We start from the raw sequence: 16,600 nt of genomic DNA, 5'->3' as shown, positions 1-16,600 counted from the left end.
TGGTTTCTCATGGTCTGAGAGTCCTTTAGCTGCCTTTTGGCAAACTCTAAGCGGGCTGCCATGTGCCTTTTACTGAGGAGTGTCTTCCAACTGGCCACTCTACCATAAAGGCCTAGTGGAGTGCTGCAGAGATGGTTGCAGAGATGGTTGTCCTCCTGGAAGGTTCTCCCATCTCCACAGAGGAATGCTGGAGCTCTGTCAGAGTGACCATCGGGTTCTTGGTCACCTCCCTGACCAAGGCCCTTCTCCCTCGATTGCTCAGTTTGGCCGAGCAGCCAGCTTTAAGAAGAGTCTTGGTGGTTCCAAACTTCCATTTAACTATGATGGAGGCCACTGTGTTTTGGGGAACCTTCAATGCTGCAGAAAGTTTTTGGTACCCTTCCCCAGATCTTTACCTCGACACAATCCTGTCTCGGAGATCTACAGACAATTCCTTCGACCTCATGGCTTGGTTTTTGCTCTGACATGCACTGTCAACTGTGGGATATTATATAGACAGATGTGTGCCTTTTCAAATAATGTCCAATATATTGAATTTACCACAGGTGGACTCCAATCAAGTTGCAGAAACATCTCAAGGATGATCAATGGAAACAGGATGCACCTGAGCTCAATTTCGAGTCTCATAGCAAAGGCTCTGAATATTTATGGTATTTCTGTTTTTTTTGTACATTTGCTAACTTTTCTAAAAACCTGTATTCACTTTGTCATTATGAGGTATTGTGTGTAGATTGATGAGGAAAATGTTTTATTTAATCCATTTTAGAATAAGGCTGTAACGTAACAAAATGTGGAGAAGTGAAGGGGTCTGAATACATTCCGAATGCACCGTATGTCACGGGTAAGCGTATCCGAGCATACGTGCCCTATCCGAGCGTAGACGATGATGTGCTAGGTTAGCTGTGTGTCAGCTGTAGGTTAGCTGTATGTTAGCTATAGGTTAATAAAATACAGTTTGATACTCTTATGTCTATTGGATGGCATATTCTCGCTGGCTTTCATTTTGAACAGATGTGTAAATCAACACTCAGACTGAATTGAGGTGTTTGTACATATGATTGTAGGGTTGTAGTTATAGAGAATTAAACTACCTGTTAATATGGTATTCCAGTTTGATTGACAGCTGTATTGATGTCTCTGTTTGTCCTTCCTCAGGGATCATCTCTACGTTCCTCCATGTCCACCCGTTTGGAGCTAGCATCGAATACATCTTCTCTTACCTACAGCAGCTGGACACCAAGGTACGGCTGGCACACACACACATACTGACACCCCACTGCCAGTAAACAACCGTTTCCAGGTACAATAGTCATTTACAACATTAACAATGTCTACACTGTATTTCTCATCAATTTGATGTTATGTTAATTGACAAAACATTTTTATTTTCTTTAAAAAACAAGGACATTTCAAAGTGACCCCAAACTTTTGAACGGTAGTGTATATCTAGCTGTTAGATAACATATTCTGATGGAATGGCTTGTCCTGCACTTTGTAAAAATCCAGAGTGCATTGAGAGAATGTTGGAAAAAGATATTGATTCCTTTCTAAACATAGCAATGTGAATATAAAGAGGACTCGGACCACAAAATAGCTGAAGTGAACTCTCAAAATTAGGTTTTACTCATAAGTACACAAAAAAAAGTTTGTTCTATCAGTTAAACAATAAATATTAATTATAATTGTACGTGACATACTCAGTATACAAGAAAAACTATGTTTGATTGTGTGTGTGTGTGTGTGTGTGTGTGTGTGTGTGTGTGTGTGTGTGTGTGTGTGTGTGTGTGTGTGTGTGTGTGTGTGTGTGTGTGTGTGTGTGTGTGTGTGTGTGTGTGTGTGTGTGTGTGTGTGTGTGTGTGTGTGTGAGGGGATTATTGGGTAGTCCGGCTGACCCCTAGTGTTCGCTTGAAGTTATTTAGGGATGATGAGGTTTTGGCAATGTGAAGATAAGAATTCCAGAGTATGGTACCTCTGTATCTGAAAGAGAATTGGCTACGTGAGGTGCGGCAATGGGGAGGGTGAAGGTTATCGCAGTGTCTTATGTTAAATAGATCGATTTCAGAATTAACCTGGAAGAATCCATTGAAGGGTTTAGATAAACTGTCTGAGTATGAGTATTTGTAGATGAAAGTGCGTAATTGGCGTACGTTAATGTCGTAAATAGACAAGAAATTGAGTTTCTTAAACAAAGGTGTAGATGGAGCCAGGTAATGAGAAGTGGTGGATAGTCTTGCTGTATGATGAGTCATTTGTGTAGGTAGGAGCCCTATGTACTGGCCCAGACAATATTATAGTTAATAAGATATGTATAAATTAAGCTATAGTAAAGAGTTAGGAAGCAAGCCTGATGAACCAAACCACTAATATTTATGACAAATTGTTCCAGGATAACTTTTCATCAACTAGAACTTGGGGGAAGCTAGTGGATGTGACTTGTTCCATTTCATTCACACCAATTTAGATTCTGGCTCTTTTTTATTTAATTTTTTACAATATTTCTTATTCTTACTAGTGAATACAATAAAGTTATATTTTTTAACATTTAAAGATAATTTGTTTATCTGACACCATTCCAAAGATGTGGCCATACCTGAGTTGGCTTCATTAATTAGTGAATCAAAATTCTTGTGCGATAAAATCAAATTGGTGTCATCAGCAAAGAGAAGGAGAAGTACGATAGAAGACACAGCAGCAAGGTCATTGGTATAAATTAGGAATAACAAAGGTCCAATTATAGAACCTTGTGGCACACCGCAGGATGACTTGACCCTGGTAGATACACAGCCCTTTGCATAAACACATTGTTCTCTATCATAAACATAATTATATAATAAATAATACATATAATCATGGAAACCGTAATAATACAATTTAGAGAGTAATATTTGGATAGAGAGTAAAACGCTTTGGATAAATCTAAAAAGATTCCAAGAGCGTACTCATTGTTGTTAAGGGCTGTAAAGCTTCTATCCACAAGTTGCAAAAGAGACATATCTGTGGAGTAGGTTTTACGAAAACCTTATTGGTGCTCATATAGAATACAGTGTTGATTTAAATGTTTCAACATTCTCTTATCCACCATTTTTCTAGGATTTTAGAAAAACATGGTAATGCAGATATTGGCCGATAATTTGTTAACGATCCCAGATTTATAAAGGGGTATAACTTTGGCAATTTTCGAATCTTCAGGAACAATACCAGTTTGCATAGATTTGGTGAAGATATACCTCAGAGGCTCAGTAATCGAGGAAGACACTGGTTTCACCAAAGAGGCACCAATCTCATCATGACCTGCTGCTGATATCTTTAAATGACCAATTACCTCCATCACCTCCATTACATCAGGAGGATCAAACTGAAGCATCTTATAGCGCTCACAATTACATTTGTTAAATATTCAACATTTAATGCTACTAATCATTCCCATATGTTTATTTCCAGCTGCCAACGAGATGTGGGAATTTGGAAAGTGGTCAGAAATGTCAGTATAAAGTATAAAGTATATTTGTATTAGCCACATTATTCAAAGAATTTGTAAAAAAAAATATTAATAAGGGTAGCAGATGAACTGGTCACTCCTGTGGACCTATAAATGAGGGTATATAGTAGAGGTCGACCGATTATGATTTTTCAACGCCGATACCGATTATTGGAGGACCCAAAAAGCCGATACCGATTTAATCGACCGATTTTTATATATATTTGTAATAATGACAATTACATCAATACTGAATGAACACTTTTATTTTAACTTAATATAATACATCAATAAAATCAATTTAGTCTCAAATAAATAATGAAACATGTTCAATTAGGTTTAAATAATGCAAAAACAAAGTGTTGGAGAAGAAAGTAAAAGTGCAATATTTGCCATGTAAAAAAGCTAATGTTTAAGTTTGTTACTCAGAACATAAGAACATATCAAAGCTGGTGGTTCTTTTTAACATGAGTCTTCAATATTCCCAGGTAAGAAGCTTTAGGTTGTAGTTATTATAGGAATTATAGGACTATTTCTCTCTATACCATTTTGTATTCCATATACCTTTGACTATTGAATGTTCTTATAGGCACTATAGTATTGCCAGCCGAATCTCGTGAGATGATAGGCTTGAAGTCATGCACAGCGAAGAGCTGCTGGCAAATGCAGGAAAGTGCTTTTTGATTGAATGCTTACGAGCCTGCTGCTGCTTACCACCGCTCAGTCAGACTGCTCTATCAAATATCAAATCATAGACTTAAATATAATATAATAACACAGAAATACGAGCCTTAGGTCATTAATATGGTTAAATCCGGAACCTATCATTTTCGAAAACAGAACGTTTATTCTTTCAGTGAAATACAGAACCGTTCCTTATTTTATCTAACGGGTGGCATCCCTAAGTCTAAATATTGCTGTTACGTTGCACAACCTTCAATGTTATGTCATAATTATGTACAATTCTGGCAAATTAATTACGGTCTTTGTTAGGAAGAAATGGTCTTCACACAGTTCGCAACGAGCCAGCCAGTCCAAACTGCTGCATATACCCTGACTCTGCTTGCATAGAACGCATAGAAGTGACACAATTTCATTAGTTAAAATAAATTCATGTTAGCAGGCAATATTAACTAAATATGCAGGTTTAAAAATATATACTTGTGTATTGATTTTAAGAAAGGCGTTGATGTTTATGGTTAGGTACACATTGGTGCAACGACAGTGCTTTTTTTGCGAATGCGCTTGTTAAATCATCACCCGTTTGGCGAAGTAGGCTGTGAATCGATGATAAATTAACAGGCACCGCATCAATTATATGCAATGCAGGACAAGCTAGATAAACTAGTAATATCAACCATGTGTAGTTAACTAGTGACTATGTTAAGATTGATTGTTTTCTATAAGATACGTTTAATGCTAGCTAGCAACTTACCTTGGCTCCTTGCTGCACTCGCGTTGTCACGCGGAATGACGCTGGAGAGACGAAGCAGGTACGGGGAGTAAAACGTTTAATTATAACGAACAGAGACGAGGCAGGAACAGCGTCAGAAACAAATTAAAAAGACAACAACAATACAATGCAGTAGCGGGGAACAGAGCTGGAGAACTGACAAATATAGGGGAGGAAATAACAGGTGATAAGTGAGTCCAGGTGAGTCCAATAACGCTGAAGCAAATGACGAGGGAGGGCAGGTGTGAGTGATGATGGCAGGAGCGTGTGATGCAGAGTAATCTGGCGCCCTCAAGCGCCAGGGGAAGGGAAGAGCGGGAGCAGACGTGACAGTACCCCTCCCTCTTGGGACGGCACACGGCTTCCCACCTGGGCGAACCGGCCGAGACATGGGCGCTGGGCAAGCCGGTTGGGGCGTGAAAACCCGACGAACCGGCAGGAGCGTGAGAGCCTGGCGAGCCAGCCGAGGCATGAGAGCCTGACGATCCAGCTGAGGCAATGAGAGCCTTGCGATCCCGCAGCAGAAGGGGAACCCGATGATCCAGTGGAGTGTGACGTGGGATGGAAAGCCGCCGAGCCAGCCAGGGCGTGAAAGCCCGGGGGGCTGGCTTAGGCACCCACGGTTCCATCGGCGGCGGGATCCACCCCGACATCACCAACAAAACAAAAAACAAAAACTCCTGGACCAGCTGGGCAAACAAGAACTGACGATCCGGCTGAGGCCCGATGTGGGATGGGCGCCATCCGAGTCAACCGGGGCAAGGACACCTCTCAAGCCATCTAAGGCGTGGAAGCCTGACGAGCTGGCTAGGCATCCCCGGTTCCATCGGTGGCGACCCATAGCCGCTGCCACCATTCCAACGGAATACCAGTACTCCCCGATGCTTCGTATGTTAGGCTGCTGCATTCTGTCACACGGAATGACGCTGGAGAGACGAAGCAGGTACGGGGAGTAAAACATTTAATTATGACGGACAGAGATGAGACAGGAACAGCGTCAGAAACAAATTCAAAAGACAAAAACAATACAATGCAGCAGCGGGGAACAGAGCTGGGGAACTGACAAATATAGGGGAGGAAATAACAGGTGATAAGTGAGTCCAGGTGAGTCCAATAACGCTGAAGCGAGTGACGAGGGAGGACAGGTGTGAGTGATGATGGCAGGAGCGTGTGATGCAGGGAAACTGGCGCCCTCAAGCGCCAGGGGAAGGGAAGAGCGGGAGCAGACGTGACACGCGTAACAGGTAGTCAGCCTGCCACACAGTCTCCTCGTGGAGTGCAATGGACACCGATTATGGCCGATTACAACAACGATGATTACCGAATGTTGAGAAAACTTAAAATCGGCCCTAATTTATCAGCTATTCCGATTATTCGGTCAACCTCTAGTATATAGATAGCTGGAGTATAAAGTATTCAAAAAATCTGAGGTCAGTGAGTGGTTCTCACTTTTAAATAAATTGATGTTGTAATCACCCAATAGAAAACACATTTTTATCTTCATTATTAATAAAATCCAAGGTTGATGCAAGGATATCAAGGACACTGCCAATGTCAGAATCGGGGGGTCAATAGATGCATCCAATTACCACTTTTTCCACCCAAAAAATTACAGAAGGGATTTATATGAAAAGAGATTCAACATCAATGTTATCAGATGTAAGTGAAAGGTCCTCTCTAACAAATAATTTATCAACAAAAATGGACACTCCTCCTCCCACTTGATGGTTTACAGTGGTGAACATCATTATAAAGACAAGGAGACATGTCATAAAGCATGGTTGTCTCTTCAGTCAACCATGATTCGGAAAGGGCAACAACGGAAAACTCATGACTGAGAGAAGACAGATAATGAACAAGGTGGTCCTGATTTTTAGGAAGACTGCGAACGTTCAAATGAAAGGTAGAAAATAAGCTTGGAAATAGATAAACTGCTACAGTATAGAGATGAGATACTTATTTCTGGAAAATGTTAGGAAATTTGAATCTGGATAAACACAATCATTATATTGATCATTCGCTTCATTAATATCTAATGGGTTGAAGAGCACGTTATCAGGGTTGCTATCCTGCCGAACTAGGAGAGATACAGTCAGAATCACCCAGAGAGCGGAACGTAAACATAGAAGTGCATGCCTCACATGTCCAATAGAACCATACATTGTGTTAGTTTTATCAATAGGGGTGAACTTCCTATGGAATGCACATTGACACAGTCCACATAAGACAACTGAAGACTTCCGAGGGTTATGACATTTAGAGCAATGTGTGTTTTTGGTCATGAGGTTAGAGTTGGGTCCTCATTCAAAGGCTAGATCAGTGTAAATACAAAGAGAACTGAGTTATTTTGCTTTTTTTTTTACCCCAGAGTTCACTTTAAAGAGGCCTGAGATTGGTTATTTTTATGAGGGCTAGGTATGAAAACACCCTTACAATACATTATCACACACTCAACCAGCTGAGCAATAGAGGCATCCTGGCACCTTGCTGCAAATCACACACACACACACACACACACACACACACACACACACACACACACACACACACACACACACACACACACACACACACACACACACACACACACACACACACACACACACACACACACACACAGACACAGACACAGACACACACACACACAGCAAGCTGTCCTTTCTCCTCGCTCCAACACACACACCATGTCACGGATTAAGCATCCCCACTGGGTTGACATATGGGCCTGATGTATGCCAGAGCCCCACTGCGCAGTTTGAGCCTCCTGGCTCAGTCAGCCTTGAATCCCCTAGTGCGGGCAGAGTCCCATGGTGCAGGCAAAGTCTTCTTGTGCAGTCTCATCAAATTTCAGGCCCTTGATGCAGGCTCCGCTTCAGGTTTGAGTTGGGGTTGATGCTAAGCCATTAACTTTCCTCTCCTCTCACTCCCTCCAGATACAGTGTATGCTATTTCCTTGTATTTCCCATAGCTCCAGTACTGTAGACATAAGGAAAGGATATCTCTCTGTATCTCCCAGTGCTTCAGTACTATATACATGAATATAGGATATACAGTTGGAAGTTTACAAATACATTTAACTCAGTTTTCACAATTCCTGAAATGTTATCCTCTTCTTAGCTCAGTTAGGATCACTACTTTATTTAAAGAATGTGAAATGTCAGAATAATAGCCGAGAGAATGATTTATTTCAGCTTTTATTTATTTCATCACATTCCCAGTGGGTCAGAAGTTTACATACACTCAATTAGTATTTGGTAGCATTGCCTTTAAATTGTTTAACTTGGGTCAAACATTTCGGGTAGCCTCCCATAAGCTTCCCACAATAAATTGGGTGAATAAGTTGGCCCATTCCTCCTGACAGCGCTGGTGTAACTGAGTTAGGTTTGTAGGCCTCCTTGCTCATACAGGCTTTTTTAGTTCTGCCCACAAATGTTCTACAGGATTGAGGTCAGGGATTTGTGATGGCCACTCCAATACCTTGACTTTGTTGTCCTTAAACCATTTTGCCACAACTGGAAGTATGCTTGGGGTCATTTTCCATTTGGAAGTCCCATTCTGCGACCAAGCTTTAACTTCCTGACTGATGTCTTGACATGATGCTTCAATATATACACATAATTTTTTCCACGTGATACCATCTATTTTGTGAAGTGCACCAGTCCCACCTGCAGCAAAGCACCCCCACAACATGATGCTGCCACCCCCACGCTTCACGGTTGGGATGGTGTTCTTCGGCTTGCAAGGCTCCCCCTTTTTCCTCCAAACATAACGATGGTCATTATGGCCAAACAGTTCTATTTTTGTTTCATCAGACCAGAGGACATTTCTCCAAAAAGTACAATCTTTGTCCCCATGTGCAGTTGCAATCCGTAGTCTGGATTTTTAATAGCGGTTTTGGAGCAGTGGCTTCTTCCTTGCTTAGCGGCCTTTCAGGTATGTCGATATAGGACTCGTTTTACTGTGGATATAGATACTTTTTGTGCCTGTTTCCTCCAGCGTCTTCACAAGGTCTTTTGCTGTTGTTCTGGGATTGATTTGCGCTTTTCGCACCAATAGACGTTCATCTCTAGGAGACAGAACGCTTCTCCTTCCTGAATGGTATGACGGCTGCGTGGTCCCATGGTGTTTATACTTGCGTACTATTGTTTGTACAGATGAACGTGGTAGCTTCAGGCATTTGGTAATTGCTCCCATGGATGAGCCTGACTTGTGGAGGTCTACAATTTTTTTTCTGAGGTCTTGGCTGATTTCTCTTGATTTTCCCATGATGTCAAGCAAAGAGGCACTGAGTTTGAAGGTAGGCTTGAAATACATCCACAGGTACACCTCCAATTGATTGAAATTATTTCAATTAGCCTATCAGAAGCTTCTAAAGCCATGACATCATTTTCTAGAATTTTCCAAACTGTTTTTTATTTATTTTATTTTTTTATTTACTTTTATTTTACCGTTATTTTACCAGGTAAGTTGACTGAGAACACGTTCTCATTTGCAGCAACGACCTGGGGAATAGTTACAGGGGAGAGGAGGGGGATGAATGAGCCAATTGTAAACTGGGGATTATTAGGTGACCATGATGGTTTGAGGGCCAGATTGGGAATATAGCCAGGACACCGGGGTTAACACCCCTACTCTTACGATAAGTGCCATGGGATCTTTAATGACATTTACATTTACATTTAAGTCATTTAGCAGACGCTCTTATCCAGAGCGACTTACAAATTGGTGCATTCACCTTATGACATCCAGTGGAACAGCCACTTTACAATAGTGCATCTAAATCTTTTAAGGGGGGGGGGGGGCAGAAGGATTGCTTTATCCTATCCTAGGTATTCCTTGAAGAGGTGGGGTTTCAGGTGTCTCCGGAAGGTGGTGATTGACTCCGCTGTCCTGGCGTCGTGAGGGAGTTTGTTCCACCATTGGGGTGCCAGAGCAGCGAACAGTTTTGACTGGGCTGAGCGGGAACTGTACTTCCTCAGTGGTAGGGAGGCGAGCAGGCCAGAGGTGGATGAACGCAGTGCCCTTGTTTGGGTGTAGGGCCTGATCAGAGCCTGAAGGTACTGAGGTGCTGTTCCCCTCACAGCTCCGTAGGCAAGCACCATGGTCTTGTAGCGGATGCGAGCTTCAACTGGAAGCCAGTGGAGAGAGCGGAGGAGCGGGGTGACGTGAGAGAACTTGGGAAGGTTGAACACCAGACGGGCTGCGGCGTTCTGGATGAGTTGTAGGGGTTTAATGGCACAGGCAGGGAGCCCAGCCAACAGCGAGTTGCAGTAATCCAGACGGGAGATGACAAGTGCCTGGATTAGGACCTGCGCCGCTTCCTGTGTGAGGCAGGGTCGTACTCTGCGGATGTTGTAGAGCATGAACCTACAGGAACGGGCCACCGCCTTGATGTTAGTTGAGAACGACAGGGTGTTGTCCAGGATCACGCCAAGGTTCTTAGCGCTCTGGGAGGAGGACACAATGGAGTTGTCAACCGTGATGGCGAGATCATGGAACTGGCAGTCCTTCCCCGGGAGGAAGAGCAGCTCCGTCTTGCCGAGGTTCAGCTTGAGGTGGTGATCCGTCATCCACACTGATATGTCTGCCAGACATGCAGAGATGCGATTCGCCACCTGGTCATCAGAAGGGGGAAAGGAGAAGATTAATTGTGTGTCGTCTGCATAGCAATGATAGGAGAGACCATGTGAGGTTATGACAGAGCCAAGTGACTTGGTGTGTAGCGAGAATAGGAGAGGGCCTAGAACAGAGCCCTGGGGGACACCAGTGGTGAGAGCGCGTGGTGAGGAGACAGATTCTCGCCACGCCACCTGGTAGGAGCGACCTGTCAGGTAGGACGCAAACCAAGCGTGGGCCGCGCCGGAGATGCCCAACTCGGAGAGGGTGGAGAGGAGGATCTGATGGTTCACAGTATCGAAGGCAGCCGATAGGTCTAGAAGGATGAGAGCAGAGGAGAGAGAGTTAGCTTTAGCAGTGCGGAGCGCCTCCGTGATACAGAGAAGAGCAGTCTCAGTTGAGTGACTAGTCTTGAAACCTGACTGATTTGGATCAAGAAGGTCATTCTGAGAGAGATAGCAGGAGAGCTGGCCAAGGACGGCACGTTCAAGAGTTTTGGAGAGAAAAGAAAGAAGGGATACTGGTCTGTAGTTGTTGACATCGGAGGGATCAAGTGTAGGTTTTTTCAGAAGGGGTGCAACTCTCGCTCTCTTGAAGACGGAAGGGACGTAGCCAGCGGTCAAGGATGAGTTGATGAGCGAGGTGAGGTAAGGGAGAAGGTCTCCGGAAATGGTCTGGAGAAGAGAGGAGGGGATAGGGTCAAGCGGGCAGGTTGTTGGGCGGCCGGCCGTCACAAGACGCGAGATTTCATCTGGAGAGAGAGGGGAGTGACCTCAGAGAGTCAGGACACCCGTTTAACGTCCCATCCGAAAGACGGCACCCTATACAGGACAGTGTCCCCAATCACTGCCCTGGGGCATTGGGATATTTTTTAGACCAGAGGAAAGAGTGCCTCCTACTGGCCCTCCAACACCACTTCCAGCAGCATCTGGTCTCCCATCCAGGGACTGACCAGGACCAACCCTGCTTAGCTTCAGAAGCAAGCCAGCAGTGGTATGCAGGGTGGTATGCTGGGTGGTATGTTTAAAGGCACAGTCAACTTAGTGTAATGTAACTTCTGACCCACTGGAATTGTGATACAGTGAATTATAAGTGAAATAATGTGTCTGTAAACAATTGTTGGAAAAATTACTTGTGTCATGCACAAAGTAGATGTCCTAACCGACTTGCCAAAACTATAGTTTTTTTAACAAGAAATTTGTGGAGTGGTTGAAAAACTAGTTTTAATGACTCCGACATAAGTGTATGTAAACTTCTGACTTCAACTGTAGGTGTGGGTTTGTCAAATCAAATCAAATGTTATTGGTCACAAACACATGGTTACCAGATGTTATTGCGAGTGTAGCGAAATGCTTCTGAAATGTTTCTACATCCGACAGTACAGCAGTATCTAACAGGTAATATCTAACAATTCCACAACAAAATCCAATATCTAACAATTCCACAACAAAATCCAATATCTAACAAATTCCACAACAAAATCTTATACACACAATCTAGTAAAGGAATGGGATAAGAATATATAAGTATAAAATATTTGGATGAGCAGTGACAGAGCGGCTAAGATGCAATGGACAGTGAAGGATACAGTATACATTATATACATATGAGATGAGTAATGTGAGATATGTAAACATTCTTAAAGTGGCATTACTAAAGTGACTAGTGTTCCATTTATTAAAGTGGCCAATGATATCAAGTCTGTAGGTAGGCAGCTGCCTCTCTGTGCTAGTGGTGGCTGTTTAACAATCTAACAACCTTGAGATAGAAGCTAATTTTCAATCTTTCTGTCCCAGCTTTGATGCACCTGTACTGACCTCGCCTTCTGGACAGAAGCAGGGTGAACATGCAGTGGCTTGAGTGGTTATTGTCCCTGATGATTTTCTTGGCCTTCCTGTGACATCGGGTGTTGTAGGTGTCCTGGAGGGCAGGTAGTGTGCCCCATGTGATGCGTTGTGGAGTCCGCACCACTCTCTGGAGAGCCTTGCAGTTGTGGCCGGTGAAGTTCCCATACCAGTCTGTGATACAGCCCGACAGGATGCTCTCAATTGTGCACCTGTAAAAGCTAGTGAGGGTTTTTGGTGACAAGCCAAATTCTTTCAGCCTCCTGAGGTTGAAGAGGCGTAGTTGCACCTTCTTGACAACACTGTCTGTGTGCGTGGACCATTTCAGTTTGTCTGTGATATGTATACTGAAGAACTTAAAATGTTCTACCTTCTCCACTGCTGTCCCGTCAATGTGGATAGGGGGGGGGGGGGGGGTGCTCCATTTGCTGTTTCCTGAAGTCCACGATCATCTCTTTTGTTTTGCTGACATTGAGTGAGAGGTTATTTTCCTGACACCACACTCCGAGAGCCCTCACCTCCTCCCTGTAGGCTATCTCGTTGTTGTTGGTAATCAAGCCTACCAGTGTTGTGTCATCTGCAAACTTGATGATTGAGTTGAAGGTGTGCATGGCCACGCAGTCGTGGGTGAACAGGGAGTACAGAAGGGGGCTGAGAACGCACCCTTGTGGGACCCCAGTGTTGTGGATCAGCAGAGTCGAGATGTTGTTTCCTACCTTCACCACCTTGGGGTGGCCCGTCAGGATGTCCAGGACCCAGTTGCACAGGGCGGGGTCAAGACCCAGGGTCTCAAGCTTAATGATGAGTTTGGAGGGTACTATGGTATTGAATGCTGAGCTGTAGTCAATGAACATTATTCTTACATAGGTATTCCTCTTGTCCAGATGGGATAGGGCAATGTGCAGTGTGATGGCGATTGCATCGTCTGTGGACCTATTGGGGCTGTAAGCAAATTGAAGTGGGTCTATGGTGACAGGTAGGGTGGAGGTGGTATTATCCTTGACTAGTCTCCCAAAGCACTTCATGATGACAGAAGTGAGTGCTACGAGGCGATAGTCATTTAATTCAGTTACCTTAGCTTTTTTGGGAACAGGAACAATGGTGCCCATCTTGAAGCATATGGGGACAGCAGACTGGGATAGGGATTGATTTAGTATGTCCGCAAACACACCAGCCAGCTGGTCTGCACATGCTCTGAGGACAAGGCTAGAGATGCCGTCTGGGCTGGCAGCCTTGGGAGGGTTAACACGTTTAAATGTTTTACTCATGTCGGCCACGGAGAAGGAGAGACTACAGTCATTGGTAGCGGGCCGCATCAGTGGCACTGTATTGTCCTCAAAGCGTGCAAAGAAGTTGTTTAATTTCTCTGGCAGCAAAACCTCGATGTCTGCGACGGGCTGGTTTTCTTTTTGTAATCTGAGATTGTCTGTAGACCCTGCCACATACGTCTCGTGTCTGTGCCATTGAATTGCGACTCCACTTCGTCTCTATACTGACACTTTGCTTGATTGATTGCCTTACGGATGGAATAACTACACTGTTTAAATTCGGCCATATTTCAAGTCGCCTTGCCATGATTAAATGTGATGGTATGTGTTTTCAGTTTTGCGCGAATGATGCCATCAATCCACGGTTTCTGATTAGGGAAGGTTTTAACAGTCACAGTGGGTACAACATCTCCTATACACTTCCTTATAAACTCTCTCACCGAGTCAGAGTATACTGTACGTCGATGTTATTATCTGAGGCAACCCGGAACATATCCCAGTCCATGTGATCGAAGCAATCCTGAAGCATGGAATCCGATTGGTCAGACCAGCAATAGATAGCACAGGCGCTTCCTGTTTTAGTTTCTGGCTGTTTTAGTTTCCAACAAGATGGGGTCATGGTCAGATTTGCCAAAAGGAGGGCGGGGGAGGGCTTTGTATGCATTCATCTTGTGATGTGTATTATGTTGGTGTTGGCGTTTGTCATTCAGATCAGTTCTTCTGAGATGTGGGGCTCTTTGAGTTTGTAGGATTGTGTATCAAATCTGTGTGTTATGTTTGTATTGTGATTGTATCTGTGGATGTGTGTCAGTGTATGTATCAAATCGGTGTATTTATAGAGTGTGTGTGTGTGTTTCAGATTAACACCGGACAGGTGGGGGCTCTACTGGGTCGGCTGCCCAGTACCTTCAGACAGGAGCTGACAGGGGTGGGCGCCAGCCTGGAGAAACGCTGGAAGTTCTGTGGTTTCGAGGGATACAAGACCAAATAGAGCATTACAGACACACAGCGGATATCACAGAGACACAGAAGAAACAGCATTAGGCTCCATTATGAGGACACTGAGGATACAGCCTCTGTGTACGTGACAGAGAGGGTGACAGAGACCTCTATAATTGCTCTGCTCTGTGCCCGACTCTGCAACGCCTCATGAGATAGAACACTGGGAGTCTCAGAGGAGTATCAGTCCAAAGGGGCCAGGGGATTGATTGGCTGTTAGTCCATCACATTGGCGGACTGAACCGTTCTCAGAGCCTCTAACTGGTTAACTTTGCTGTCAATCAACCAAGACTACTACCCAGGGCCACGTTCAGTTGCCAAATGTTGTTGAAAGTTACAAATAGAAATGCCATGAATAGCCAACATGATTCCTCGGTCAACGTGTTCGGAGAGGCATGTTTGTTCTATGTTGTACATTTCTTCCCGGAAAGTTCCTAAATGTTGTGGTCTGCTGAACGTGCCCCAGGGAGGATATCAGGGTCTGCTGAACACTTTCCATCTCATTCTGCCTTTCTCTTTTCTCTCTTTTGTTCCTTGTTTGGGCAATTCTATAAATAGATTGTATATATTACCATACTTTCTGTATGGGCATCGTCATACCAGATGATTTCAGGAGCTATCAGGGGGTTGTTGTTTGTTTTCCATGTGAACCAAATGAAAATTCTCAACCAATGTGTATTCAGTTTTAATTTAGTATTCAGTGCTCTTTGTTTGAACTTAAAGAATAATCAAGACCCAACAATTAAAACATTTCTTATGCCCAAGTCTAGGTAGTCCCTCCCCGCTACATTTTTCTGTTTGGTACCTAATGAACACGACCCTGGTAAACATAATGAACTTCCAGCAATTGGCAGGGGTAATAGTGTTTTTATGAGTATACCTTCACGTGGGAGGGGTGGTAGGTAGCCTAGGCTAGAGCATTGGGCCTGTAACCGAAAGGTCTCTAGTCGAATCCCGAGCTGACAAAGTGAAAAATCTGTTGATGTGCTCTTGAGCAAGGCACTTAAACCTAATTGCACCAGGTTCGCTGTTGATAATGGCAGACCCTAGCTATGATCCCACTCTCCGGGGTGTATGCAAAAACCACATTTCCAACTCACACGTGTATTAATACACACTTATACATGTGTGAAATAGAACAAATATAAGCACCCACCAAATTATTATTACGCAGTGCCTTTCTGTTGTGGCTAGTTCATTTGAGGATTGTTGGGATTATTTGTTTGTATGTTTTTATTTTCTTATTTTACTTGATATCAACCATACTTGATGTCTTACTGTGTAAAAAAATGATGTTTTATCATCATATACAGCATAGTAGTACAGTGCCCCTGGAGAAAGTTAGGGTTAAGTGCTTTGCTCAATGGCACATTGACAGATGTTTTCACCTTGTCAGCTCGGGTATTCAAACCACAGAACGTGCGGTTACTGGCCCAACGCTCCTGCCGTTACTTGACCAGCCGATCATTTGATGTAATTTTTTGCTGCGTACATAATGTTTGTGTCGTTATTTGAAGACGTTTGGTGAAGTGCATTTTGATAAAAATGTTAGTTTGATGACACGATGATGTGATTTGTTTTGTCAGAGGGTAAACATGATTTACATGCATCTCAAACAGCTTAGAGAATAACAGTAGGGGGTTATGTGGTGTGTAAAAGTGAACAACCATATCCTGAAATGCAACAGCGATAGGTATTAAGCTACTACATAATACTTACATTTGACCTATACCCATCATGAGGTTGCTACAACTTATGAATGAAAGTTTACAACGTAGGTAGATAGACAGTGACATTCAATATCACCTTGCACACTCTTGCCTGCATCTAGCTGATATAGGGTGTAATCATTAGTCCAACAGTTGCAAACAAGAGTTTATTTTGGACAAATTCAGGTATGTTTATCCACCTTTTGTTCCGTTTGCTCCGTTTAAGAAATGTT

The 16,600-nt window shown here is 43.5% G+C and overlaps 1 protein-coding gene across 2 annotated transcripts in view; it reads left to right on the top strand.

Moving 5' to 3' along the window:
- LOC129858184 (ecto-NOX disulfide-thiol exchanger 2-like) overlaps positions 1 to 16,223 on the top strand; it is a 419,543-nt gene extending 403,320 nt beyond the window's left edge. For both annotated transcript variants that reach the window (XM_055927210.1, XM_055927211.1), the window contains 2 exons: positions 1,156 to 1,241; positions 14,519 to 16,223. In XM_055927210.1, the coding sequence (XP_055783185.1) occupies positions 1,156 to 1,241; positions 14,519 to 14,650 (218 nt within the window). In that variant the 3' untranslated portion in view covers positions 14,651 to 16,223. The remainder of the gene's footprint in view (positions 1 to 1,155; positions 1,242 to 14,518) is intronic.
- Positions 16,224 to 16,600: the final 377 nt, after the last annotated feature.

Source organism: Salvelinus fontinalis, chromosome 6 (genome assembly GCF_029448725.1).
Source record: "Salvelinus fontinalis isolate EN_2023a chromosome 6, ASM2944872v1, whole genome shotgun sequence".
Lineage (NCBI taxonomy): Eukaryota > Metazoa > Chordata > Actinopteri > Salmoniformes > Salmonidae > Salvelinus > Salvelinus fontinalis.
This window is presented reverse-complemented; position numbering and strand designations above follow the sequence as displayed.